The sequence below is a fragment of the Embiotoca jacksoni genome, unplaced genomic scaffold (genome assembly GCF_022577435.1).
Source record: "Embiotoca jacksoni isolate LCO1_2020_lvr unplaced genomic scaffold, fEmbJac1.0.p SCAF_86, whole genome shotgun sequence".
Lineage (NCBI taxonomy): Eukaryota > Metazoa > Chordata > Actinopteri > Embiotocidae > Embiotoca > Embiotoca jacksoni.
This window is the reverse complement of record NW_027185443.1, coordinates 686,776-713,428: the sequence shown is the minus strand read 5'-3', so window position 1 is coordinate 713,428 and position 26,653 is coordinate 686,776. Positions and strand designations below refer to the sequence as shown.

The 26,653-nt window shown below is 43.1% G+C and overlaps 1 protein-coding gene across 2 annotated transcripts; it reads right to left on the bottom strand.

Moving 5' to 3' along the window:
* Positions 1-392: 392 nt before the first annotated feature.
* On the bottom strand, positions 393-26,653 carry creb3l2 (cAMP responsive element binding protein 3-like 2). Of its 2 annotated transcripts, none has more exons than XM_069139849.1 (12): positions 26,026-26,653; positions 10,443-10,686; positions 9,486-9,694; positions 9,304-9,382; positions 8,796-8,998; positions 8,136-8,282; positions 7,726-7,784; positions 7,186-7,254; positions 5,439-5,538; positions 5,061-5,190; positions 2,884-3,118; positions 393-2,569 (listed from the first exon to the last, which is right to left on the bottom strand). In XM_069139849.1, the coding sequence occupies exons 1-12, from the start codon at positions 26,122-26,124 to the stop codon at positions 2,494-2,496; spliced, it is 1,650 nt and encodes a 549-aa protein (XP_068995950.1). In that variant the 5' UTR covers positions 26,125-26,653; the 3' UTR covers positions 393-2,493. The 2 variants fall into 2 exon arrangements, with proteins under 2 accessions (XP_068995950.1, XP_068995949.1); XM_069139848.1 differs by having other exon boundaries at positions 9,486-9,697; positions 26,026-26,652.

Below are 26,653 nucleotides of genomic sequence, written 5' to 3'. Positions count from 1 at the left end.
TGTAGGTTAAACTGATAGTTTAAGCCATACATAACCTAAAAAAAAAAAAAAATTCCATTTGAATGACAATTATGTGGCCTTTATAAAAACAAATAATAACACAACCCTTACAAAAAATACAAGGGGAACACCATTTTAAACACTGCATGGTAAAATGTTCAAAAGATCATAAACCCCTCCAAAAAGAAAATGCAAATTGATATATAGTGTAGTAGTGCCATGGTACAGTGGTAAATTATTCATATTATTTCATATACATTTTAAAACTGGCAGTATACAATCTCTTATCACCACAATACGGAGGCACAACAAATCACCGTCCACTACAAGAATGACAACCAGAAACTTTATCATCAACAAATCTACCATAAAAACACAAAGAGTCCCAGTAATATGCTTTTACTAAGGAAAATACTTTATTAATTTGAAAGCAAGAAGACAGAAAGTCTAGTTCAGGCTGGCTTTTACACAAAGAAATGAACTCCACTGGCTGCTCGTTTTACAATGTAACTGGAGGATAATTTTCTATTAAAATAACTCAAAATAATAAATTGAGTTTCTGATGATCTTTGCTACAGAACATTTGCAGTGAGGAATGTTAAAGACGGTCATCAATGCATCCTACGAACATCCAGACTTGACAATAAATACGTGATAATAAATTCACTGGTCTACAAAGCTTTTATAAACACATGACAACTAGATAAACATTTTATTTTCCAAGTCTGTAAACTGGACCACAAACTACTTGTGTTGACAGTTTTAAAGTCACCCTCAGTTGTAAAATACAATTAAGTTAACTTTAAATCAAACGGTGGATGTTGCTGATTTTTTTCATCAAACAGTTTGTATTTACAACATCGGAGAACATATTTCCGTAAAGCTCAGATATTAAGTGGGCAGTGAAGACTTAAATAGTCACGATCGATAACTAAAACTAACAGAAAGCCATCGTACGTTCATAATTTATCAACAAAGAATCCAAAAACAGGGTCGGATTGAATTACGGATTGGTTCATAAACTACAGAGCCCAGACACGTTTAGACTTTCCTATTTATTAACAAAACGTATATTTACAAAAATATATACTTTTTTTTTTTTTTTTTTCTGGGAAGAAATATTTTTGGCAAATGCTGAAAAGTAGAAATAAAGACTCTTGGAGCTGACGGCTAACGTGTGCAAGTAAAAAACATCGCAGGGTTAAAGGCCAAAAATAAATAAAAAGTCTCATCAAAATATTCTTTTCAAAGAATAGTTTGACATTCAGGGAAATAGTTTGATTTGCTTTCACGCCCAAAATACGATAAGATCATTTTTTTAATGCGAGTATTTTAGAGAAGCTGATACGTAACGTTTTTTTTTTTAGCTTTGGACAGAAGCAGGCGAGCCGTTTCCCCGAATTCACGCCGGGCGAAGCCGCTATATGAGCTTCTAGCTTCATATAGCGTGAAGATACGACAGTGGATTCAGTCTTCTCATCTAACGCTCACTATTTTTGCGCTCAAATGGACAAATGTAACCCATTAAGATGCTTTAAAGAACCAAAATAAAATAGTTTAGAAGGTCATGCATAGGGCAGCTAACAGGGTCCCCACAAGTCAAATATCAATATAAAATATATTTTTTTTAAATAACCCACTTTAGATTTGATTTCAACATTTCAGTCAGTATTTACTGTGGAAATCACGGAGATAAGAGCGATCGGCCAACATCCCAAAAATGTAAATGACAGACACCCTGAATTATTTCCTTCAAACCTAAACACAACATCGTTTCAGTTTTTACAGCCGATCTATGAACTTTTCAACATCTAAAAAATAATCATTTCAAAGCGTATTTTCAAAATGAGTGCAGAGACCCCAAGCTAAGCCCTCGCTGCATGAAACTTTGAAACAGATGAAGAAAATGTGAACAATATATAAAAGAGTACAATAGAAAATAAAAAAAACACAAAATACAGTATGAACACAAATAAGTATCAAAATGGGATGTATGCATTACTGGAATGAAATAAAAACATGTAATAGCTACGAAGAGCAATAATCTTTGAAAAACAAACAAACAAACAAAAAAAAGGTTTCTATAAATACAGAGTTCCTCATCAGTGTCCTGTAAAAAGCCTCACATGTCATATTTTAATAACACATCTGCGCTACATTTTCCACTAGATCTGTTTGAAAGTATCTCAATGTGATTTTTTTTAACACAGCCGGGGTCGATTCAAACAACTACAGCCGGTAAGTTGACTCATGAAGAAACTATTCAGTGCAACTTTACTTCAAAAACGAAGGCAACCAGTGCCCCTTTCGTTATCATCATCATTACAGTGTATCTGATTGGGCCATAAAAATGACCTTAAACAATCAGCGGCGGGAGCTACAGTGTGAGGTTTGCTCCAGGACACTGAACCATGCTCCAGAAATGGAAAGGGTGGTGGTGGGGAGGGGGGGGTCAAAGGTCATCACGGGGAGGAAGGGAGGGTAACGTCAATCTCAGGAGGTCTCGTTGACCGTTCGCTCCAGCTCTATCACTTTACTACTGCTCCCGTTCGCCCTCTGCTCCAGAGACCTGAGACACAATACAGATGGCATGAAACAATTTTTTAAATTTTAAAAACAAATGAATAATGATGTTCAAAATAAAACTGATATATATCGGCAGGCTGCAGGTGTTAATATTTCTTTGGTAAAAAAAAAACTGTGCAGTATTGAGATTCTACATGAACTTCATATTTACATTTTTATCTACAGTAGATTTCTGAGAAAAGCAAAATGTCAAAAAGAAAGAAAAACTTCAGCTTAAGTCTGCGGACCAAAGATTTTTACAGGACGGCCAACTTAGGCCCACGGGCCGCTTCTTGCCCACAACTCGTGCGCGTTTACCTGTGCAGGTCCAGCAGCAGGTTTTCCGGCGACTGCGTATCGTTGTTCGTGTTCCTGAACGGCGGGTGCGTCTCCACCCGGCTGGGCTCCACGCTGAGCTTCTGTTGCTCCGAGCGACGCCACGCCGCCATGACGACGGCCGGAGTGTCCTCCCATTGGTCGGGATATTCACCGCCCAGGCCGAGGAGGTGCGGCTGCTCGTCCTCGAAGGTCGATAACAGACTCCTGGACTTTACTGAAACAGAATTAAAAAAATTGTAAAAAGTTGTAATTTAATAGTTTATTTTGAGTTATTCATGACATGTTGCTGTTTAAGAAGAAACTGTAGCGATATAAATGTCTTTATATACCTTTTGGAAAATTGCAGGTACTTGATTGGATAAACCATCACTGTCAGGCTAATTTCAACCCATCAGATCATTGCTGTTTTGTTCTTTTATGAACGCCGACAGCTATCACAGTACTCTGATGGGTCTGAACCACCGCCTGACAAGATGCATTGTGGGATTTCCTAAAACTTGCGATTTCTTTATCTCACAAAGAAAAATAAACTTTTAATAAAACTACTCAGGCTGAACGCAGCGACAAGTACCGCAATCATTCACACAAATACACACCGGCCTACACACGCTTCATAACATGGCAGCTCCGCATGTTATTGTTTGCCTTTTGAAAAGACAGTTCAGCTTTTGTGTGTGAGTGTGAGTGTGTGTGTGTGTGTGTGTGGGCAGGACGGGAAACTGAATTTGATTGTTAAGAAAATTATATATCTGCACCGTATTATAAAAGTGAATGTGTGTGTGTGTGTGTGTGTGTGTGTGTGTGTGTGTGTGTGTGTGTGTGTTTGTGTGTGTGTGTGGGGGGCGGGGGGGCAGCAGAGAGGATGTAGTGAAAGGTCAACTCTTCTCATCAGTCTCTGTAGCTGTTATTGCACCGCTGTAGGTGGAATCTGATTAGTGGCGATGTTATAATGGAGCTCCACAGTTTTACAGCTGGGAACTAATGATTCATTACGATGGAAACAGCAGGGCAGGTCAGTCCAGCTGAAAACTGAAAAGTGACTCTAACTATCTGCGTGTGTCTACTTCCACTTCGCTTAAGTAGCCCGTCTAAGCTACATAAATACATGAATATATTGCGTTATAATGAAAACCAAAGTATTTCTGTGTCATTCAAAATATGAACTTAACTGTGATCGTTTATTTCAATGTTGTTAGTTTGGTGAAGTCGATGATATTTCACACTCACTGCAGGTCTTAAACTTGCATTCATTTTATTTTGTTCGATCATTTGGGTGCAGAACAACAACCAGCGCCATCACGGTTTTGATTTAATCTGGCTAAATTGTTGACAAAAACTTGCCTAATTACACATCCAGAAAAAGATATTATAATTATCATCGACTTCAAAGTTGTGTTTTTGTGTTCATTTGTCCAATATTCACTCTTACTTTAGCTTCTGTTTTGTTTTTTTAGCGGCTAAATTCTCCACAACTTTGTTTATTTGTTGCTACGCTAATAGTTTTCAAAGTTTTTTTGTTTTGTTAAAAACTCTCCTGCATCTGAAAAGGGGAAAAGATGAGAGCCTAAAGAGTGACTAAAAAACCATTAAAGTTTCGGGACAAGAAAACCAAAACAACGAGCTGGAAGGTCCTAAAACACCCAGTAGAGGTGAAATGATCTGCAGTCAGGTGAAAATTCAGTATGGATTTAACACTACGAGTGACATCACAGTTATTTAAGCTGCAGTTAATTCACATCTGTCTTTTACAGATGTGTGACAAGTAGAATTTCTAAATAAAAGGCTCTGCGACTAAATTCACGGTGGTGATGTCAACAGATTGCTCGTCGAAATGCGGTCGGGCCAATACTCAAATTAGGCGCTTCAAGATAAACAAGTTCTCGTGTTCTCTGGTCGTGTGCCAAGAAGGCCGGACGACGAGATGATGTCATTAAAAGAGCGCCGGTCGAACCTCCAAATGCAAAACGACGTCGAAACGGTGATGAGAGATCAGTGATTTCTGTTAGTTGAATTCAGCTGTTTTTATACGTCTGAATGGAAATGATTCTAATGATTATGCAGAATGTTTGTGGTCAGTTCAACCAATCGTGACCAGGTGGTCATACGTGTAATCGTGTCTGTGATCATGCGTGTGTAGTTTTAGCGTGCGTGGCTACCTGTGGCCGTGTAGGACTCTTTGACGGCCATCTGTTTGGAGGCGAGGCCCGTTTCAGCGACGGTGGAGCACGGAGTCAAACCGCTGGGATAGAAACTCCCCAAAAACAGAGCAAAACACAACACGACCACCTACAGGCAGACAGAGAGGAAGACCGAGGGAGAGGAGGAGGAAGAGGAGGAGGAGGAGGAGGAGGAGAGGGATAAATAAATTATGAATCCCACAAAATGCTAAGCTGCTAATGAATGATGGAAGCAGATGTTTCCAATTCAATATGAGAATCAATGTTTCATCATCACAATCTCCTGTTTACACACACACACACACACACACACACACACACACACACACACACACACACACACACACACACACATACCATTAAGCATGATGATGTCTGGGTGCCAGCCACCCTGCAGGACTTGGGGACTTTTCCTGCCACCACCGCCTGCAGAGACTGCAGCTGCTGCAGCAGAGACCTGCGGAGGAGCGCACACACAAGTTAGACACACAATACACAACACACAAGTTAAACACACACACACACACACACACACAGGTTAGACACACAATACACAACACACAAGTTAAACACACACACACACACACACACACACACACACACACACACACAGGTTAGACACACAATACACAACACACAAGTTAAACACACACACACACACACACACACACACACACACACACACACACAGGTTAGACACACAATACACAACACTGTACTGTCGTACGGTAAGTTTACAGTTTATAGTATTTGCATTTTACTGCAGCTACAACGTTAAAATACAGCTGACGTGTTAATGCATCAGAAATAATAACCTGATAATGCAAGAAATGTATCTGAAAGGAGCCATTCAGCATAACAACCGTTTTTATTTTATTACTTAATGCAGGATTTGCACACAAAAAAAATACACTTTTCCATCATTATTCACCGCCATCTTTTATCCTGCAATCAATATGTAATTATAACAACGTGTTTTAGTAACGTTTGTTAACTGTTAACGTCTCTTTTCAGCATTAGAAAGATATTGCGCAAGAATTTTGCTTCGCTTTTTGCTTCATTAGTAAGGCAGATAATTACTGGCAACAACAGACGCACCTGCAAAACACACACACACACACAACTGGTTCATTAAACTTTCCACAGTGACGGTGAAGCTCACTTTTAACAAAGTGCAAAGCGAGACCCAAATAACAGCTGTGATCCAGTCAGCTATACTTAACACACACACACAAAGTTCATCCACGCATAACGAGAGCAAACAACACACTCTGTTTGATGCAGCTCGAGCATTTTTACATTAAAATAGCCTCATGATTATGCATTGATGCAAAACTGCAGCTGAACACGCTGAACAGATCCACCGGGAGCTTTTGATGCAGCTTTATTTGCAAATAATAAAAACCGAGTCGGTGTTTCCCTTCCTCCCTCCCTCCCTCCCTCCTTCCCTCCCTCTGGCGTCCGAGATACAAACAAACGCCTTCACAGGTTTGTGAAGAGAAGAGCAGAGAGTTGAAGGTGTTGCATTAACACGCTCTCAGGTCCTCGTTAACTTCCTGCTGCTTTGATTGGCACCACCCTTGACTCTGTGTGAGAAACAGGAGCCAAACTGTCATCGTTTCTGTGGCTCACTCATCTGTGTTGACAGAGGGTGTATCTATAAAGAGCTCAACCTCGCCTCCCCCCCCCTGTCAAAGATCTGTTTGTGCTTCTGATGGGCTCCAGGATCCGTTTAAATGGGGCTAAAACTAAAGATTAGCGCGCATTTGCTGCTAAGATCCAATTAGCAGAGGCGTGTTCGGAAATAACAACACGACCGGCACACACGAAAGCATCTTAGAGGGAAGACACAACTTCACGCGTTCATTTTGCGTGGAGTGATGATATCATAGAGCTGTGCAGTATAGAAGCTGCTGCATTTGTTGTTTGAGACAAAAAAAACTGCAAAATATTCCAATTTCAGGAGCTGAAATTACATTTTCATGGCAGTTGAGCACCTTTGATGTGAATTGAATAAATCATATCCGAGATGTGTGAATGTGTGTGTGTGTGTGTGTGTGTGTGTGTGTGTGTGTGTGTGTGAGAATATGCGTGTTGTTCTTACTTGTTGGTGCACTCCAAAGTTTCCACTTTCCGGCGCAGCTCGTTGTTTTCATTGGAGCACGTCTCCACCCTGTGGTCAGAGAGGAGTACTGCAGGGTCAGTAACTGAACTCGGCCACCTTCATGCATCGTTAATTTAATCTGACATGTTTTATGTTCTGTTAATATTTCATAGCCAGTATCTCTCTGTTCTGTTAATGCTGCATGTATTTCAGTATTGTCTGACTATAACAGTATAACTTGTTTCATGCAGTATTTCTCGTTTATTGTACATTTATTTTTTGACAGCAAACATTGTTTTTATTTCTCTTCATCACATCTTGCTGCTTTTATTCTGTACACAACAGCAGAGATGTAACTTTACCATCTCTGGATGAAGTTCTTCAAACAGGAGATTATTTAAAATGGTTCATTGATTCATTTGATCAATGATTCAATCAGTAATAAAATTGTCAGAGTTTAATTTGTGGTTCTGCTTTTTACTTACAAACCGATTGTGACATTTCACACTTCATACGATGAAAGAACAACAAAGGACTTACTTCTTCTCCAGAGCGTCCATGTACTCCTTCTTCTTCCTGCGACTCTCTTGAGCTGAAATCTGAGAGAAACCAAAAAAATAAGAAATAATAACAAACAGTTAGTTTGCTTTATATATTTGTTTATAGGTTACAGTGTTCAGCCAGTAAAGGGACTCGAAGGCATAAAGCATACTAACTTTTTTGAAAATGGCTGCTGGGCAAAAAGGTGGATTTCAGTTTATTTAGTTTCATGAAAAACATTTTCTCCCATAATTGTGTTTTTATGAGCGTAAACAAACCAAAGATTTATCAATATTCCTATTTTTCAAGATGTCTTCATAATGGATACTCGCTTTGTGGCCTGCCTGAACTGACATTTGATTTAAACTACGATTAACAGCTGACTGAATATGATGTTCTGCTTCATGCACCTTGTTCTTGATCTTCCTGCGGATCTTCTTCAGCGCCTTCTCCTCGGCTTTGGTGAGCGGCAGCTTGGTGGGAACCGGGTAACCTTCGGCCACCAGCGTGCGACGCTCCTCCTCGGTGAGCATCAGCGGTCCGGAGCCCTGCAGCTTCTACAGGACAACGAGACACAAGTCAGTCAGTCAAAGGTGCCAATTAATGTGTTTTTGATTATAAAAGTGAAAAAAAAATATTTTTTTGGGAAGTAGGTGTCTCTTTTTTGGGTGAGTGTCTCAAAAAATATGAATGAAATCCACGGTATCTTTTCTTTTGGGCATTTGCGGCGTAAAGGAAAGCGTATGTAATTATACGATCAGTAAATAAAAGGTGAAAAGATGTTCACAAGAAACTCAAAATGGTGGAAAAGCTAGTATTTTCGACACATGATGTTTCTGTATTGTACTGTATCAGCAAAAAGGGCAGAAAAGCAAAGTTCATGTCATAAGAACTTGTGACGATATAAAGAAAAACAGTTAGTAACATTTACAGACAGTTTGTTGCACCGATTTCAAGAAAAACTACATTTTATGATGAAATGTGCTTTCAAAAGTATACTTTTTTTTGGCACATTTTGTGCTGATTAGTTATAATAACGATGTTGCGGGTGAATAATTGGGAGTGCTTACGTGGGGAGCGGTGAGCAGAGGGGAGTTGGACAGGGAGGAGGCGGCACGAGGCGACACCTTGAGGCTGGCCTGGGTTGGAGGGGGGCTGGTGGGGGAGGTGGGGCAGGACAGGCCCGGCGGGGCGTGGACGGGGCTCTGGCTGCCCTCGGAGTCGCTGCCGTGGGAACTGGGAGGAGTCGGAGGCATCTGCAGGGACTCCAGACCTGAAAGACCAGGGTTAGCTGATTAGCTTGGCAACGGGGAGTTTTGGTCTCAGAGAAACAAAATGGCAGAAATTAAAATTTCATGGGATGTGAGAGACTATTTAGATATTAAAAACAAATTGAATAGCATTTAAGAATTATATTTGAAGTGAGTTAAATGTAAAAAAAAAGCTTTTCACGGAAATTTTTGTGCATTTTTTTGGAGGAAAATCTCATCAGCTGTCATCAAACAAATAGCCAGCAGGGGTCCTCGCAGCACCAGACGACTGACATGCAAACAAGTGGAAAAGAATTTGAAAACTGACCTTTGGGTGAAAGATTAAGGAACTGGTCCACTTCATGAGGCTCCAGTTTAATCTGCGGGATGATATTCTCCTCTTTAATCTGCGAACACGCAGAGAGAAACACGAGAAGACAGACGGGCGTTACAAACTCTGAAAAAACAACCACAAACATCAGGTTTCCTGGCGTGTCCCCGGTCTCTCACCTTGATGCCTTTTCCCGGGTTGTTGCTGCCGACTGTGGTCTGAGCTGGGGAGGCGGCCGGGGCCACGGCGGGGCCCTCGGGAGCGTGGGGCCCCTCCGCGGAGCCCAGAGAGAGGGACAGGGTGGGGAGCAGAGAGGGGCTCTCGCACAGGAGGCCCTCCATGGCTTCCTCCTGCTCCATCGGCCACTCGGTCACATCGCAGTCAGACTCTGCTGCAGGACAGACAGCGTGAGACTTTGTTTTGTATTTCATTCTCTTTTTTTTTAAAGTACAAGATTAGATCAGATTCAGCCTGATTGTTTAATTCACTTTAGTTTCAAAGCAGGACGTGCAAACAGTCGGGAAACTGTCTATTTAATAAGGAAAATATATCTACAGGTAATACACGTAATATACAATGCAAACGCGCATATTTTATAAACGGTTTACAAGTTGGTTAACAGATTATTTGGCACCGCTTTATAAATCAGTAATAATCTATCAAAAATAACGACTTTTGGGTTGCCAGGTTGTGAAAAGTAATAAATGTTATAAATTCACATAAAAACTATTGAATACTCGTTCTGATTGGAAACCCGACGATACTACGTCCCGCCCACCGATAGCTGTAACTTGACTATACCACTGGCCTGTCAATCAAACAGAATCGCCCCCACCCCCCACCCCCCCCCAAAAAAACAGGCTTATTTTCTAATTAATGGCAGGATTAATTTCGGATGGACCGCCAGAAAACTAATTAGAAGGAGCGACTTTAGCTAAAAACACCATAATTACTTGTGGGGAAAAAAATATTGACTTCATGTTTCATGAGAGAAGTTGAATGGGAGTCTATGGAGCGGGAGGCTGTTAGGAGCCTCTAGTGGCACTCGGTGGTATTGCAGCTTAAGACACTTCCGCACCGGAACCATTACGAAGCTTCGAGCACTTTAATATCCGGTCTGTCTCCTCGTGTCTCACCTGCGTCACTGCCTTGCTCTCCGGTCAGGTGCGACAGGGGCGACTGGGGTCGGCTGTCCCCGCACAGCGAGTAGCTGTGCTCGGCGGTGATGTGCGGGGGAAGCGGGGAGGACGGGGACAGGTCGCTGCCGTCCTCCCCCTCCATGGCCTCCGCTCCTCCTCTCCCACCGGACAGGAAGGGGTCGCTGAGCAGCTGGCCCAGCAAAGCATCCTGGGAGAGGTCGTCCAGGAACTCGGAGAAGTGCTGCAGAATTAAAAAAAAAAAAAACACGCACATCAAACGCTGTGAATATTATATGTGCAGAGGGTATTTCAGATCCCATCAGAGACGAAGACACACGCAGACAGACAGATAATTATCAGAAAGCCGCATCGTTAGGAGTCTGTGACAGACGGTCTGTAATTACAGACGCTTCAATTCTTTATTGGCACCTTCCCACCAGATCTGCTTCAGGGAAGATCATCCCACACTTTAACATTATGTTTCACCGGCTGAAAACTACCCCCCCCCCCCCACACACACACACACACCGCCCCTGACTAACCACTGTTTAACTGTGTGTGTGTGTGTGTGTGTGTGTGTGTGTGTGTGTGTGTGTGTGTGATTCACAGTGTGGTGATACATTAAAAACACACACACACACACACACACACACACACACAAGCCTTCTTCTTCATCCCACCCTTAATCTCCTCTTTCATCCCCCCCTCCCCTCCCTCACCACATTCCTGTCTCTCCACAAGGTGACTGTGTGTGTGTGTGTGTGTGTGTGTGTGTGTGTGTGTGTGTGTGTGTGTGTGTGGATCTGCCTCCATGTTTCAGATGTTATGACTGACACGCACACAAAAAGGTAGACAAAGCAAAAAAAAAAAAAAAGCCTCTGCAGATGTGTTGATAACTTCTTGACATACAACTCCGACAGACAGATGGACTCCTGCACGTCTACGAACATGCAGGAATTGAATTCGACGCATTCAAGCACTTTTGTTTGGACACATGGAAATCTTCAAATGTTGTTTTTTGTTTTGTCTGATAAACTCAAAGATATTCAGTCTGCAGGAATACAAAAGAGAGAAAGTCAGCAAATCTTCACTTCAGAGAATATTTGTATTAACTATTGGAGGAATGCAACTTTGACACGATGCAAAATGTTTTGCTTTTAAAACTGTCCTGTGTTTAAACGTGTGAAATGTCAAATCTTTTTTTAGTTTTGTCATTAATGAACCTCCGTACATTTGTCGCTAACAATCATTTTTGCACCATTGTGGCAAATTCTGTGCAGGATGACTTCTTCTCAAGTTTTCTGTGTGCATCTTCATTTTATTCTTTTACACAGAAATGTATTTTTCCACCGTGAGGTCGTTACGGTTTCAACTCGTCTGACAGATACGTAATATTCACTTCAAAAAAACAAAAAAACAAAAACGAGACTTTTTCCAGTCTTGTCCTGACTTCAACTCCGAGAGGATGTGAAAAAAAAAAAAATGTCTGATGCAACCTCGACTCCTGAAATCCTGTTGGCAGGCAGAGTAGGAGGAAGGTTTCCGAGGGCAACTTTAGCCCAAATAAAGACTTTAAATTAGACACACACATGAAATTAAAGACTAGAAAAGAAAAGAAACATGCAGAGTTCAGACAAGCTTAGTTCAGTTATATAACATCAGACACAAGATGTGTGTGTGTGTGTGTGTGTGTGTGTGTGTGTGTGTGTGTGTGTGTGTGTGGGGAGATGCATGAAGAGAGAAAGTGAAATCAAGATGGAGGAAGAGAGGAAACAGGAGTAGGTTGGACGGCCGAAGGTCAAACATGTGGCTTCGATTACAGACTGAAAAAGAGAGGACGACTACTATTCTCTCTCTCTCTCTCACACACACACACACACACACACACACACACACACACACACACACACACACACACACACACACACAGTCGAAATGACCTCTACACTTCATCAACACAAAACACACTCCTACTGCCGTATGCTGCCCTATATGGCCCGTCGTCAGGCCTCCGTGTGTGTGTGTGTGTGTGCGTGCGTGCGTGTGTGTGTGTTTGTATTGCAAACATCGACAGCATACCGTGAATCTATTCAAGAGGGAGAAGACAAATATTTACACATTTATCCACCAGTGGGTCCATTTCTGACCTCCAGAATAATCATCGTTAGCTGGTGTCACTTTAATCAACCCTTAATATTAATGTATGCTACAGTGTGTGTGTGTGTGTGTGTGTGTGTGTGTGTGTGTGTGTGTGTGTGTGTGTGTGTGTGTGTGTGTGTGTGTGTGTGTGTGTAAAAGTGAATGTGCAAGTGCCTAAGCCCTTCGCACTGCAGGCAAACATTTACAACGCTTTACCTCCTCCCGCTGTCGCCTAGCAACGACATCTGCACAGTGCTGACAGCCATCTTATACGTCAAACTCTGATTACACAAGTTTACAAGCTCACACACACACACACACACACACACACACACACACACACACTGACAGCTAGGGGTCCTACTGTGATCATAAAATACCAGAAGATGTGTTTTTACGTTAACATCTCAGCGTTTATCCAACGGAAAGTTATTTATTGTTTTATTTGACAGGAACAATTCTCACTGAAAAGAGTCAAGAGGTTCCATAAAAGTCTAATTTTCCTGAGCCTGTTTGCTGAGCTGAGAAAAGTTGAAAATCTATGAATGAAACAAGATCAAGAGTCGACGCCCGGGCCAGCTACTTGGAGCTAAATGCTAACGTTGGTGTGCAGATGGGACTAATAAACCAAAACAAAATGATTGTGAGTAACATACAAGGAACAACATTTAGTAAGAAACCATCAAAAACTCCACGACGGTAAAAGAAAAAGAAAAAAGGGGGGATGCAGTTTTTAGGGCGGAGTAATTACACACATGACAGAGACATCATTAGTGGGTTTTGGTTTATATGATGTTTGACGCCACCCTTTTTTCTATCGATGCCACATTCCTGTTTCACAATCCAGCAGAAAAGCCCCCCCCCCCCCCCCCCCAAAAAAAAAAACACCTTTAAAATCATTTTAAAATGTGCACACAAACAAACAAACACAAAAAACAACAAAACAAAAAAAACAGGCCTCCCGGCGTGAGGACAAGAAAGGAATAAATCCTGGTCTTGTTTAAGAACAGGAAATGGGAGAGGTCCATCTCCGCCTGCGCACGCACACACACACACACACACACACACACACACACATACACATACACACAGCGAGGCTTTATGAGCTCGCTGGCATTTCTTTTGCAGTCGCAGTTTGAGGTTGTGTGCGAGCGACCGGGCTGCAGGAGTCGGTCACCGGCCGGGTGTAGCCCATCACACGCCACAGAAACCTCTTTGTCTTCGCGGAGAGGAGACGTGTTATTTCGGGCCGACGGTAACTCGACACTCTCCAGCGGGGAAACAAAAGAGTCGAAATGGGAAAACTGGGAGTTTAAACTGGAAGTAGGGCAAAAAGAAAGAAAAAAAAATCTGTAGGTCACCGACTGCTCCGAGGGACTTGCGGCGATATAACAATGAGGCCGCTCTCGTGATTTTCTGAATAAAGTTTTCTCCCGTCACACACAGAAAACAAGCACCGCTGACAATACAGATCGTAATCTTTTAATTAAAGCCACAATGAAATCCTCAGAAGGAGGCGGAAAACGAACACCGATTATCCCTCCAGCTCTGGCGAAAACATCGGCACGGAAATCTCGTGTCAGCCAAAGACACGCCGCCCGTTCAGAATAGTTTTAACATGTCTGATTTTAATCAGGGAAACAGTGACGGAGGGGAAGAGTCTGAAGGAGGTCAGACGAGGCTGCTGAACTCAGCGAGCAGAGAAAATGGTGAAAACGAGGCGTTAAAAACAGGACAGAGAGTCGACGGCACAAAGTACAGCGGAGGTTAATGGGAGTTAAAACTTTGACCTGATGATGACGCGAGATAGAAAACAAGGGATAAGAAGAGTTATCAGAATCCATCTCAAGAACTTGTGTAAAAGGTTTGATGTCAATCCATCCGGTAGTTGTTGAGCAACGGCGTTTTAACACCTGAAAGTTCGGACAAAGGTTCAAATCAAGTTTCATGTTTTTGTGACATTGTAATTTTTATTCATATTTATTTGTTTTGGTTTCGCGTTGACAGTTTGGGAGAGAAATAAATAACTTTGTCCGACATGCTTACGTTCCTCTCTTTGACATTTCAGTTTGGCCTTTTCATTTGGAATTGAGAACTACATTCTTTTTACACTATATTATTTTCATTATGACGTCACAACAAACAAAACCTGTTAATTTGGTTCAGACCAAAGTGAAAAGTCCGAAGGGGGCGCTGAAATCTGCCCAAAACTTCACGACAATCAATCCAATGACTGTCGGGATACCAACCAACCAACAGACCAGATCGTCATCTTTACTACAGCTGTTCAAAAACCTGAAGTGTTTCTATTCGCGTGAGTATTCAAATCTTTTTTTTATTTTTATTCTAGTGAAGGCAATTATAAAAAAAAAAAAAAACAACCTTAACATACTTTGAAATGTTAAAAAAAACAACATCTCCACCATAGTACGACTTGTGTTAAAAGGCTTAGCGCCAAATAAACCATTGGGATGCACCAAATATCCTGTTACCACTCACTAATAATCCAGTTTCCTGAAAAGTTTGTCACCGGGCGGAGCGGCGGACGACGGGACTCGACCATAAAAGCCTCGACAGCTGCGTCGGTCGCCAGCTAGCGGCTAGATTAACGGTGTGCGAGTTGGGAGGGCAGGAATGTCCTTTCCAGGTCTGTAATTCCTCTGAAACCTGCATCTGTTTTAACCCCTTAATGATCAGAAGTTCAAGCTTCGACGGGGAAGACGAAGAGGAAAGTCTGATGATGCAACACTTTCCTCCTCAAAAAGCCAAACCAGATGTGAAAAACTACACCGGAAAAAAAAAAAAAAACCGTCTGAGGGTCCTAAAGACTCACACAGGCTGCTTCTGTCCTGGTGTGTGTTGGTGTGTGTATTGTTGTGTGTGTGTGTGTGTGTGTGTGTGTGTGTGTGTGTGTACCTTGCCCTGGACTCATCTGCTGTGTGTACTTTTGCTGATGACACAACTTCACACGCACACTAAATAAAGCAGACAAACACACACACATGTGAATCCATATCGGGGAAAACTGAATGACTCATTGGTCTGATTTGGATCCAGGACGTTGGATTGTACCGCTCACTGGACGGTCACAGATCACCGACACGTGTCCCATTAGAACCAGATAAAACCGTACGAAAGGTTGAATTAATATCTGAACTTTTATCTTGCCGGTTAAACAAACTGTCCTGCGAGAAGTCACCTTAACAAGTCGATAACTGTTCAAATGTACACGTATTTAATGCTAAATAACTTCTCATAGCAACATCACCGAACCACAGTTAATGGCTTAATTTGAAAAAGACACTTGGAGCATTACATTTATATAGAAAAAAATGTATTTGATCTCAATAAAAAAAGGTAAGACATTACATACAAATACACACACAGGTTCTATTTCCAGCCCATAAACGTTGCACTCAGTAGTGAAAACAACAACATGGTTTGGAAGATACTTTTGTTAATCTATAAACTGCTAATTTTGCATATGTGTAGTTTATAGTGCGTTTACTGTTGTATGAAATAAACATTTTAACGAGCAACTTGTTTTCACATGTAAACAAGTCGTAGGCGCCGGCATCCGAACACCAGGGGGCGCTGCAGAAAGGGGTTTAACTTTTGGTAGCACTTTTTAACAATTCAAAATGTCAAGGTTACAACATCTAAATTGTAGGAGCCCTTGGACTGCTATATCTGACTATTTTGTGTGTTTGTATTCATTTTGTGTGTTTGGCGCAGCGCTAATGTCATGTAACTTACTGGACGTACGTTAAATATGTTGTAACAGATTCGAACGCCGCCCTCGTGGGTGACAGTCCTGGGTTTGTTCAATCCAATCATCCTTAATCTCCTCCTTTTCGTGGTCTTTTTACTTTGTCATATGACGTCCTACTCCAGCATGTACTTTTCACGCCGAGGCAACACAGTGTCCTCTAGTGGACTGATGGGTGTATTACATGCTGAAATGAAGTACGGTGAAAATAGGAGCCAAGAATTCACAGCTGGCACAGACGATGAGGTCAAAACCGAAGTCTGGGAAACGCTCATGATTCTGCGAGTCCGGCATCCGGTCGTTACGGTAACCGAGTCCGCTGACGAGCGTCTACAACCACCGAGAAAAAAAGCGACCTGCCTACAGACCAGATGGAAACGTTGGCGAGCCATGACTGCTCCGTGTCTGATGTCTAAGAAATCCCAGAAGCCCTCCGGAGACACGGCACAACCTGCACTTTAACAAGCAAGATTAAAAATCTCTTCAAAAACAACTGGAGTCTTCAGCTGAGACAAACCGCGCACGAGATAACCGCGATAACCCCAAGGACCATAAATCACCCTGCAACCACTTATCACCTGAGGCTGGTGCTTTGTCTCCGTGTGGCATTGATACCGTTAGAAGACAAATCACAGACCTTGGGGGCTTCTGCTATCTGGGTCTCACATGGGAGGGGGGGGGGGGGGGCGGCAGTACCAAGCCTACATGTCTAGATTGTGTCTGAGTGCTTACAGGACGCAGCTCACAGACGCCGACGTTAAATAAGCAACAAAGTTCACGGAAAGCCGCATGTTTAGGTTTCCCTCCCAGTGTTATTTACTGGCACACACACACACACACACACACACACACACACACACACACACACACACACACACACACACACACACACGAAGAGTTGAAGCTCGGCCACAATGACCTCGCATAACAAAAACGTCCTCATTTCCAAAGGGAAACTGGAGCTGGTTCTCACAAGGATACGAGTACAACGCAGACACTCCCTGACCCAGATTCCCCCCCGACATCGATCCCACCGCCGATTAACCAAAAACAACCCGCTAATCAAAGACGTGACGAGTTCACCACGAAAAAGAAAAAAAGCAGGAAAAAGGAAAAAGAAAAAAAGAAAACCAGAAACGAGACGAAGGCTGCAATGAATGATTATCTTTCATTCAAATTCAAGCAATTAATCTGCTTCTTTTTTTTTTCCACCAATATGTCTACAAAAATGCCCAAAATTCAGATGAAAAATTCTTCGGAGTCCAAGATGACATTTAACCTTAATTAAAACCCCCAAAATAAAAAGTTAAAAACAGCAAACGTTCACAACCGAGAGGCTGGAACGAGGAAATGTTGAAAAATGTCTGTAAGAGCACTTCTGTAATCCAATAAAGTAGCTGACGATTAACTCTGCGTGTTTGAAAGGTATCGCTTGTATTGGCCCACTTACAAAGGATTATCGCTTGATTCTGCAGTGCCGCTCAGCTTCACAGCGTTTTAGTGTTTTTCGGCTCATTGTTTTGTTTTTTTCCGACTTATTTATTTCTAATGTTTTTTTCTGACTTGCAATCAACAAAAATAAGTTTGAAAAAGTTCAGAAAATGAACAATTGCAACCTGATTTTCTTCTCTGTACTAGGTTAAAGGTCACGAAGCTCATATTCTGTGAGGGACCATGAATACAACACATCTGCAGAGATATCATCCACCAATCAGACTCGGTTCTTCCAAAAAAAACAAAAAACAAAATACTTGGCGGGGGCGGAGTCATGATTAACGGACGTAAACAACAGAGAATTTCAGCAGGCGTGATGTCCAGCAGGGCTGTTTGCTCTCCACCCACCGGCGAGGACAGGAACACACACACACACACACACACACACACACACACACACACACACACACACACACACACACACACACACAAGAGACAAAGACAAAAATCACAACAGATCCTTTAAAAAAAAAAAAAATGTTTCCAGAACTTAAACGTTCCCTTCCTGTTTAACACCAAACGTCAGTGCGGACTCACTAACGTTTAAATAGAAGATCTCGGATGTCGGAGTTTATGCTCCGGCACGGCAGGAAAATTTGTTAAAAATAGTGGAAAACATCTCGAGTCAAAGTTCAAAACTGTGACTCAGACGTTATCTGAAGGCTGATATTGAATTTGTGTGTGTGTGTGTGTGTGTGTGTGTGTGTGTGTGTGTGTGTGTAAAACAGCACAAACAGACCCTCCAGATGACAAATGGAAAAAAAAACAAAAAAACTTTCAACTTTGAGTAAAATCCCTCCTGGAGCTTCCCAAAAGTTCAAAACTCAACCCCCACAAAACACACAAACACACACACACACAGAGTAACACACACACACACACACACACACACTTTCCACTCTGTCACACTAACTGATCACCGAGTACAACCCCCCCCCCACCAGACCCCCCCAGTTACTCCACAATGACTTCACTCAGTCACATGACGCAACATCAGCCTGAAGTTTTCACCTCCTTATTTATTTATTTTTTTATACCCGTGAAGAAAAGTCTGTATTTTTACGTAAACAAATCTCGTACAAAGATGTGGTACCGAGCTGTGTGCAACTATCTACGGTGTTTTATTTTTTTTTTTTTCATCCAGGGTTAAGTTAAACACAATATGGGGCGAAATGTTGGTCGTACATTATTAAAATCCCAACTTTTAGACAGCACTTCCTGTCAGGTGCAGCGCTGTTTGTGTCGAACACAAGAACAGCTGTCTTCCTGTCTGTCATCATCCTTATAAAAAATAAATAAATAACAAAAAATGGGTCAGCTCACACATGAAATAACGTTTTCCATCTCCGCACTCTCGACTACTGACCGCCGCACTGACGTCCGTCCAGCCGAACTCCTTCAACCCGACTCCTCCTCGTTTACCTCACCGACACAAACTCCACCTTTTTTTTTTTTCTAACGGGAAGATTTGGGGATTTATTCTGAGCTAAACTGAAGTCATCAGTCGTCTCTGTTGTGTTTCTTTGTGTTAATCTGCTTGTTTGCGGCAGGTTTCCTCCTCCTGAACAACATTTGTTACAGAGTAGAATCAGAACACAATCTGGGTCGGCGCCGGTCCCGCTGAGTCCCCCACACTGAGCTTCTTAATCCTCAGAACAGGAAAACATTCGGGGGGGGGGGGGGGACTTGTTTGGGGCGCGCCGGGGCGAGTTTTCTGAAGCCAGGGAGGCACATGCTTGAATGTGAAGTCATCCACACTGACGCACTGACGCGCGCACACACACACACACACACACACACACACACACACACACACACACACACACACACACACACACACACACACACACACACACACACACACACACACACACTGAACTTTGCCTGGATGGACAGGCTTGTTCACGTCTCGTACAGTGAAAAGATTCGTGCAAGAAAAAGACAAGAGTTTAAATGTAAATCACATTTCAGTTTGGATCGTTTCAAAGCTTGTTTGGGTTTTTTTTAGCCGACGCTGATCCTCAGAAGAAAACATAAAGTGATTGCAAAGGTTTCTGCAGAATATTAAAATAAATGTCAGGATCTGCAGCCATCTCCATCTTCCTCCAGGAATCCTTGTACTCTTGCACTGATATATATATATCTATATATATATAGATATATATATATAGGAGCTGAGGGAGGAGCTTGCAGGGGATCTGACTCGATCTGATATATATATATATCAGATCGAGTCAGATCCCCCAAATATGGTCAATTTCAGCTCCAAACCGCTCCGAACTAGCAAAGACGTCGGCGGACAAAATCCGAACTCGAGGCTTCGTCACGGCCTCGAGGTTTCCGCTTGGTTGGTATCTGATATTTGTAAAAGAAAACTTGAATTTAAAGAAATTTAATGGACGTTTATGGGTGAAATTCGGACAATCTGAGAGAATAAACAGCCGGGGAGCAAAAGAAAGACGAAATAAGTCATAAAGCAAAGAGGTGAAGCAGCAGCAGAGGTTCTGGCATTTCAGACAGGAGCCAACTCGTCCTGAGCTCACGCTCGGGGGGTGGGGGGGTTGGACTCACTGTGTGTGTGTGTGGGGTGGAGGGGGGTTGTCCATGTTAAACTCTCTGAGCCAGTTATGAGCTACTAATCAAACCACATCAAAGCCGAGTGTTTCTTGCTGCTCAAACACTTTAATAAGCAGTTTAGCAGCTTTACACACTTTGATGTTTAATACCCGAAATACTGGAGCAGGAGGTCCCGAGTCTCATTACAACAACTAAACCTACTGAAATTGTGTCGATTCCACAACTTTAAAGTTTTTAACACTGAACGAAATCCTGTAAACGTCGCAGGTCTCCCGACGTCGCAGCGTGTCCGAAGAGATTCAGAAGAAACGGGAAGAAGTGGAAAAGATCATAAAGAGGGAAAGAACGAGTGGCCAGTGAGCAGATTTTCAACGGCTGAGTGTACAAACCAAATCCTGCTAAACACACACACACACACACACACACACACACACATAACCTTTTAAAACCTTTTATGGTGGTGAAAGTAAAAGCGAGTGGGGGTAGAGAGGAAGAGAGGACGAGTAGAGAAAAAGAAAGAGAAGAGAGGAGGAAAACCGACCGAGAGGTAAATTTAGCTTCGCCTCACAGAACCGAGGCTCCTGTGGATTTTCTATAATGATCCCTCACGCACTGATTACTACCTTCGCTTTGCTGCTCGCCCGCCCGCCCACAGCCAGCCCGAGTCTCAGTCCACTTTCAGAGTCGAGAGAAGAGTTGCATCAGATTTGACAGAGAGGAAAAATGCGACCATGTGTGTGCCATGTGAAGACCACTGTCACTTTTTGGAGACCAAAAAAAAACAAAAAAAAACAAACGCTGGATGTGAATCTTTGCTGACGCGAGGAAGAGTGGAAAAATCGGACAAATATTTCTGTCTGTCTGTCTGTCTGTCTGTCTATCTATCTATCTATCTGTCTGTCTGTCTGTCTGTCTGTCTGTCTGTCTGTCTATCTATCTATCTGTCTATCTGTCTGTCTATCTGTCTGTCTGTCTGTCTGTCTGTCTGTCTGTCTGTCTATCTCTGTCTGTCTGTCTATCTATCTATCTATCTATCTATCTATCTATCTATCTATCTATCTATCTATCTGTCTGTCTGTCTGTCTGTCTGTCTGTCTGTCTGTCTGTCTGTCTGTCTGTCTGTCTATCTATCTATCTATCTATCTATTCCGATTCGTTTTCGATATCGATTCTGCTTCGGATATTTCAGTTACAAAACCCTATAATGCACTTTTTATTCAACAACAACAACAACAAGTCTTCACAACAACAAGACACTCCTTCTTTCTGGTATAAGCCCCGCCCACTGAAGCCACATAAATTCTCGCGTTCAGAATCTCGTTGGCTGGACAAAACGTCAATCGTCAACTCCAATTAGCCTGAAGGCAACTGAATGACATTCACCATGAAAACATGAAGAAGCAGTCTGAACAATGAAGCAATGAAACAAGATGGCAACTAATTCTACGAAAAGTTTCCTACTTTTTGTATTTTAGCAGAGATGCAACGATTTTCTGAATCAATCAACAAACTATGTTCACAATCGACGAATCATTTCAGTCACTTTTCTTGAAGCAAACTTTGGTTTCAGCTTCTCGAAACCGACACATTTCTGTTTTTCTTTGACATATTTGACAGTAAACTGAAAATCTGAAGGTTTCAGACCAAAAATGAGCGAAAACTAAAAGACATTATGGCGGCTTGTGGGAAATGAATCGATGAAATAAAGTGCTGATCAGTTGATTGTTAGGAGAATCACAGGCTGCAGTCCAACCCTCTGTGCACCGTACTGTGAGCAATCTGAATTTTACTGCACATCTTTGCATATTTATCTATGATATCACCGTCCGAGTCTGAGATTGTCCGTATCGGCCGGTAAATCTCTAAATCATAAACAGCGAGTCTTTATCTGGCTGCTGTGCGTTCGTCAACAACCTGAAGATCCGGCACCACACCTGCAGTAATTACACAGAGCGCCTCGTAATCCCACACACAGGTGTGCTCCTGCAGCGGAGGCCGCAAACCGACTGGCAGATCCGTCGCTATAAATATAATATAAATGTAAATATGAAGAGAACGGTCCGGTTGCAACAAACCGGCACGATGAAAACGTATCGACACTTGACCTTCGACCGGCAGTAAAAAAAAAAAGTGACTGCATTCAGTTATTCTAAGTTTGCTGAGTGTGTGTCTGCACGTGTGTGTGTGTGTGTGTGTGTGCGTGTGCGTGTGCGTGACCTGAACGACCGTGCCGCTCTGCACACTGACACTCATGTTACAAGCGGACACACGGACCATTCAGAGGGCGAGCAGGATGCCCTGCCCCGACGGAGAACAGGCTCGGCCCTGTGAGCGCACGCAGCAGGTTGTTGACCCGCCGCGCCGCGTGCGCTCCGGTACCTCGACCCCGAGCGCCTGCCGAGCTGTCAAGAGCCCTCGTCTGTATTAATACATTTTAAAAAAATAAATAAATTTTTAAAAAATCCTTGCGCTTTAACGGATTTCGTAAGACAGCGGCGAGTATTTATCTGCGGGTATTTTCCGCGTGTTATGCCAAGCCCCGCGGAGCGTGTGCGGCGCAAACGCACTCCTCGTCCTCTGCATGTCGGCCTCCAGCTGCAGCGAGGACGACATGTGCTCAGCGGCGTGCCAAACTTCCAAAGATGCGAGTGTGAGCGAGAGCAGGAGAGGAATTTAAGTTGGGGGTGTCGAGGTTCAATCTTCCTCTCTCGGTCTTCGCGTTCGTTTCTCTATTATTTAACATTTGTAGTCCGTGCGTGGACGGATCATGAAAACGATGACTCACGAACTGAAAAGTTTGCATCATTTCGTGGTGATTTTGCATCTTTTTGCGGTTATTCAGCATCTTGTGGTTCATTTCTGCCTCTTCGCAGTTATTTTACATCATTTTGCATTCATTTTTCAGGTCATTCATACAGAGACAAATATTTCTTCACTTCTGTCTGGAGTAAAGCCGCGAGAGTCTCGTCGGTGTAGATGCCTCAATCACATCTACAGCAGATGTTGATGACAAGAAGAATTGGCCATCGAATTTCCCTAAACGCAAATGCAGACATTTAGTCGTACCTAAAAGAAACACGTTTTCAAACAAATACTTCCTTTACATTCCTCTCGTCAATTCTTACGACTTAAACGATCGCTTAAACTTGCTGGACTTGTTTTCTGAAATACAAAAGACGCCACACGGCCAAGCCTAAAATACGCATCGTTACTTGAAGGACTGTCGTACGCGACCTCCCCGATGTCGTCGTATTATTGCGAAAACCTGAGAAACCTGATTGTGATAAAGGAAAAGCTTTAACACAACAGGAGATGGGAGGGACCTGGAGGAGAGGCGTAGAGGCCGGGAATCCAACACATGCTACCGACCGAGAAGGTCCACATTGTTGTGAGGAATCCCGCGTCAGCAAAAACCCCCCCGGGAGCAGAAAGCGAGAGCCGACCCACGACCGAGGAGACGAACAAAGACTCCAGTCTGTTTCTCGAGCTGCCCGAGATGCAAACACTGCAGTCCTGTTGACTGTACGCACACACACACACACACACTCACACACACACACACTCACACTCACACACACACACACACACTCACTCACTCACTCACTCACTCACTCTTCATGCTTTACTATATATAGACTATCCACTGCACTTTTCACACAACCTGGCCTTTGTGTGTCGGTGCTGCAACTTCATGTTTGAGACTTTTCAAACGCTGCTTTCACCGCATAGAAAGGAAAAAGAAAAGTCTCTGAAAGAGGCATCGACTGCGGCGAGATTCGATATCTGTACGTAAAACTTGCTCTTTCTGCTAAAAGTGTCATTCATACAGTTGCAAGTCATGATTTTCAGATATTTGAAGCAAAGACGGCCGGACGTCCCAGTTCCCAAAAACTTTATCCGGCTCGTCCCGTAACGATCCCGAGATCCTCTACGATCTCTCACTCATCCAGTCATTACTCGGCGTTCATGACCACAGATGAGGGTGTATGTAGCATGTAGGCCGAGCGGTAAATAGAAAGCTTATGGCTGATGGCATTTTAAAAAAAGCCCTCATTTCAAATTAAAAGCCTTCATTTCAAATTAAAAGCCCTCTAGCGTTTTGTACAGGCTGCAGCCACACGAGCCATGCGAGTTTTTTCCTGTTAAACATTCAGCTAATCCGACTCACTGAGGATTTTTCTGTGTCATCGCGAACAAAGCCGGTCTCTTTAACTCAGTATTTTCCTCCAACATGTCGGCAGCAGCTGCAGATCTCTACGGTTTCATTCTGTCGGCTGGTATTTGACAGGAACCGTAGCCTCGGGTCTCGTTTAAAGGACCTACATTCACAGCTTGAACGCTCTCTGTAGCTTTTTAACAACACAAGACTTTACCTGTCTGCAGGAATCCCTCTGTGTGTGTGTGTGTGTGTGTGTGTGTGTGTTTAACTCACGGTGAGGGGACATGCGTCTGTTTTATACAGCTACAATGTGGGGACTCGACTTCGTTTAGGACATAAAAATCAAGTCCTCATGATGTAAATCAATAAATTATTGATTGAAGACGTGGTTTAAGGTTCAGGTCGGTCCCGAGGAAGTGAGCGTAAGTCCTCTGAAGGGACATAAGCGCGACTGTGTGTGTGTCGTCTCGGGCTCATTCTCCCTCGGTGGTGTCCGATTGCCGTCCTGTGAGCCAGCTGTTTTTTTTCCCCTGTAAACCCAGTCGCCCCTCCACACACAACACACACACACACACACACACACACACACACACACACACACACACGCGCACACACACACACACACACACACACTTCGGCCTCGCTCTCTCCATCTCACACACTCTCCTCTTGGCCTGCTGTCCTACTCAGACAGAGGTATGGCTGGAAGACACATTTCAGGTTACATAACTGAAGGCCTTTAAAACGCAGAAGGAGACGCTGCATATGTGTGTGTGTGTGTGTGTGTGTGTGTGTGTGTGTGTGTGTGTGTGTGTGTGTGTGTCTGATCTGCTTCTACTATCTCTGCTTTTAAAATTAAACATATCCACTTTAGATTTTGTGTCTCAAACCGCATGAAAACAAAATTTATCCAAAACCCCACCCCATCTCCTCAACATTGCGTTTATATTCTGCTGATTTGCAACATTTATTAACTTTTTTTTAAAAGGCGATTTAATGCTGCAAGAAACTTAAAACAAAGCTAGTAAATAAAATCCACAATATTTCTCTCCTAAATGTTGCAAAAAAAGAAGTATAAAGTAGTATGACGTGAAAATTATGAATGCAGAGCACCTTCAAAATTTGTACTTAAGTGCAGTTAACAGGAAATAGTCCAACATTTGGAGCACAAACTTGCTGCATCCTGGACCTCAAGGCTCAACTTGTGAATGGAGAGCAGGGCGTGCGGGTCTCTCTCTCTCTCTCTCTCACACACACACACACACACACACACACACACACACACACTCTCTCTCTCTCTCTCTCTCTCCTGTCAATCAATGCCTCATCAAAGTGAGATAAAGGTGATTAGTCTGCAGAAGCAGTCACCACGCCCTGATCGATCACTCTTTATACCCCCCCCCCCTCCTACACACGCACACATCCCCTGATCGATAACTTACATTGGTGTAGAGCACGCAGTCCATCTCCCCGACCTCAGACAGCTCGCTGAGGTTCCGGTCCCAGTGCAGGAACGGTTCGCTGCTGTCCAGGATCTCCATGATTTCCTGCACAAACTCTCTCCGGCCTGCTTGGCTCTTATTTCTTCTTCTTCTTCCAGCAGCAGCAGCGGGGTTTCTGTTGCACTGCAGTCCGACCGAGATCCACAAACTCTCGGCTCCAACTCCGCCGAAAAGTTCCCGACGAGTTGTGGGAGTGACGGAAAAGAAATGAAATAAGAGAAGGAGGTCCGTGTGGTTCAGACTCAAGAGGGATGGACGTGTCAAAGCGCCGCAGCGGTCAGATTCAGGCTGAAACTTGTTGTTGTTGTTGTTGTTGTTGTTGTTTTATCATCTCCTCTCTGGTTGAGGGTCCACAGACACTTTTCAGCTGTTTTTCCTTCCTTTTCTTTCCTCCTCCTCCTCCTCCTCCTCCTCCTCACAGCCCAGACGCCCAGGAATGTGTGGGCGGAGCCTCAAGAAACCGATGGAGAAATAACGTCAATAAATTCATCAAGAAGTTCATCACAGCAATCACCACGAGTCTGTAAATTAAGTTTAAAATGTTAGAGAAAAAAAAAAGATCAAACGC

What these genes read in the sequence shown, in the direction of transcription:
- creb3l2 (XM_069139848.1), bottom strand. Translation starts at nt 26,124, where the DNA reads ATGGAGATCCTGGACAGCAGCGAACCGTTCCTGCACTGGGACCGGAAC. An exon ending in ATGGACGCTCTGGAGAAGAA is followed by an intron (nt 7,255 to 7,725) that starts GTAAGTCCTTTG and finishes CTCTGACCACAG; the next exon opens with GGTGGAGACGTGCTCCAATG. An exon ending in ACTTTGGAGTGCACCAACAA is followed by an intron (nt 5,539 to 7,185) that starts GTAAGAACAACA and finishes GCTCCTCCGCAG; the next exon opens with GTCTCTGCTGCAGCAGCTGC.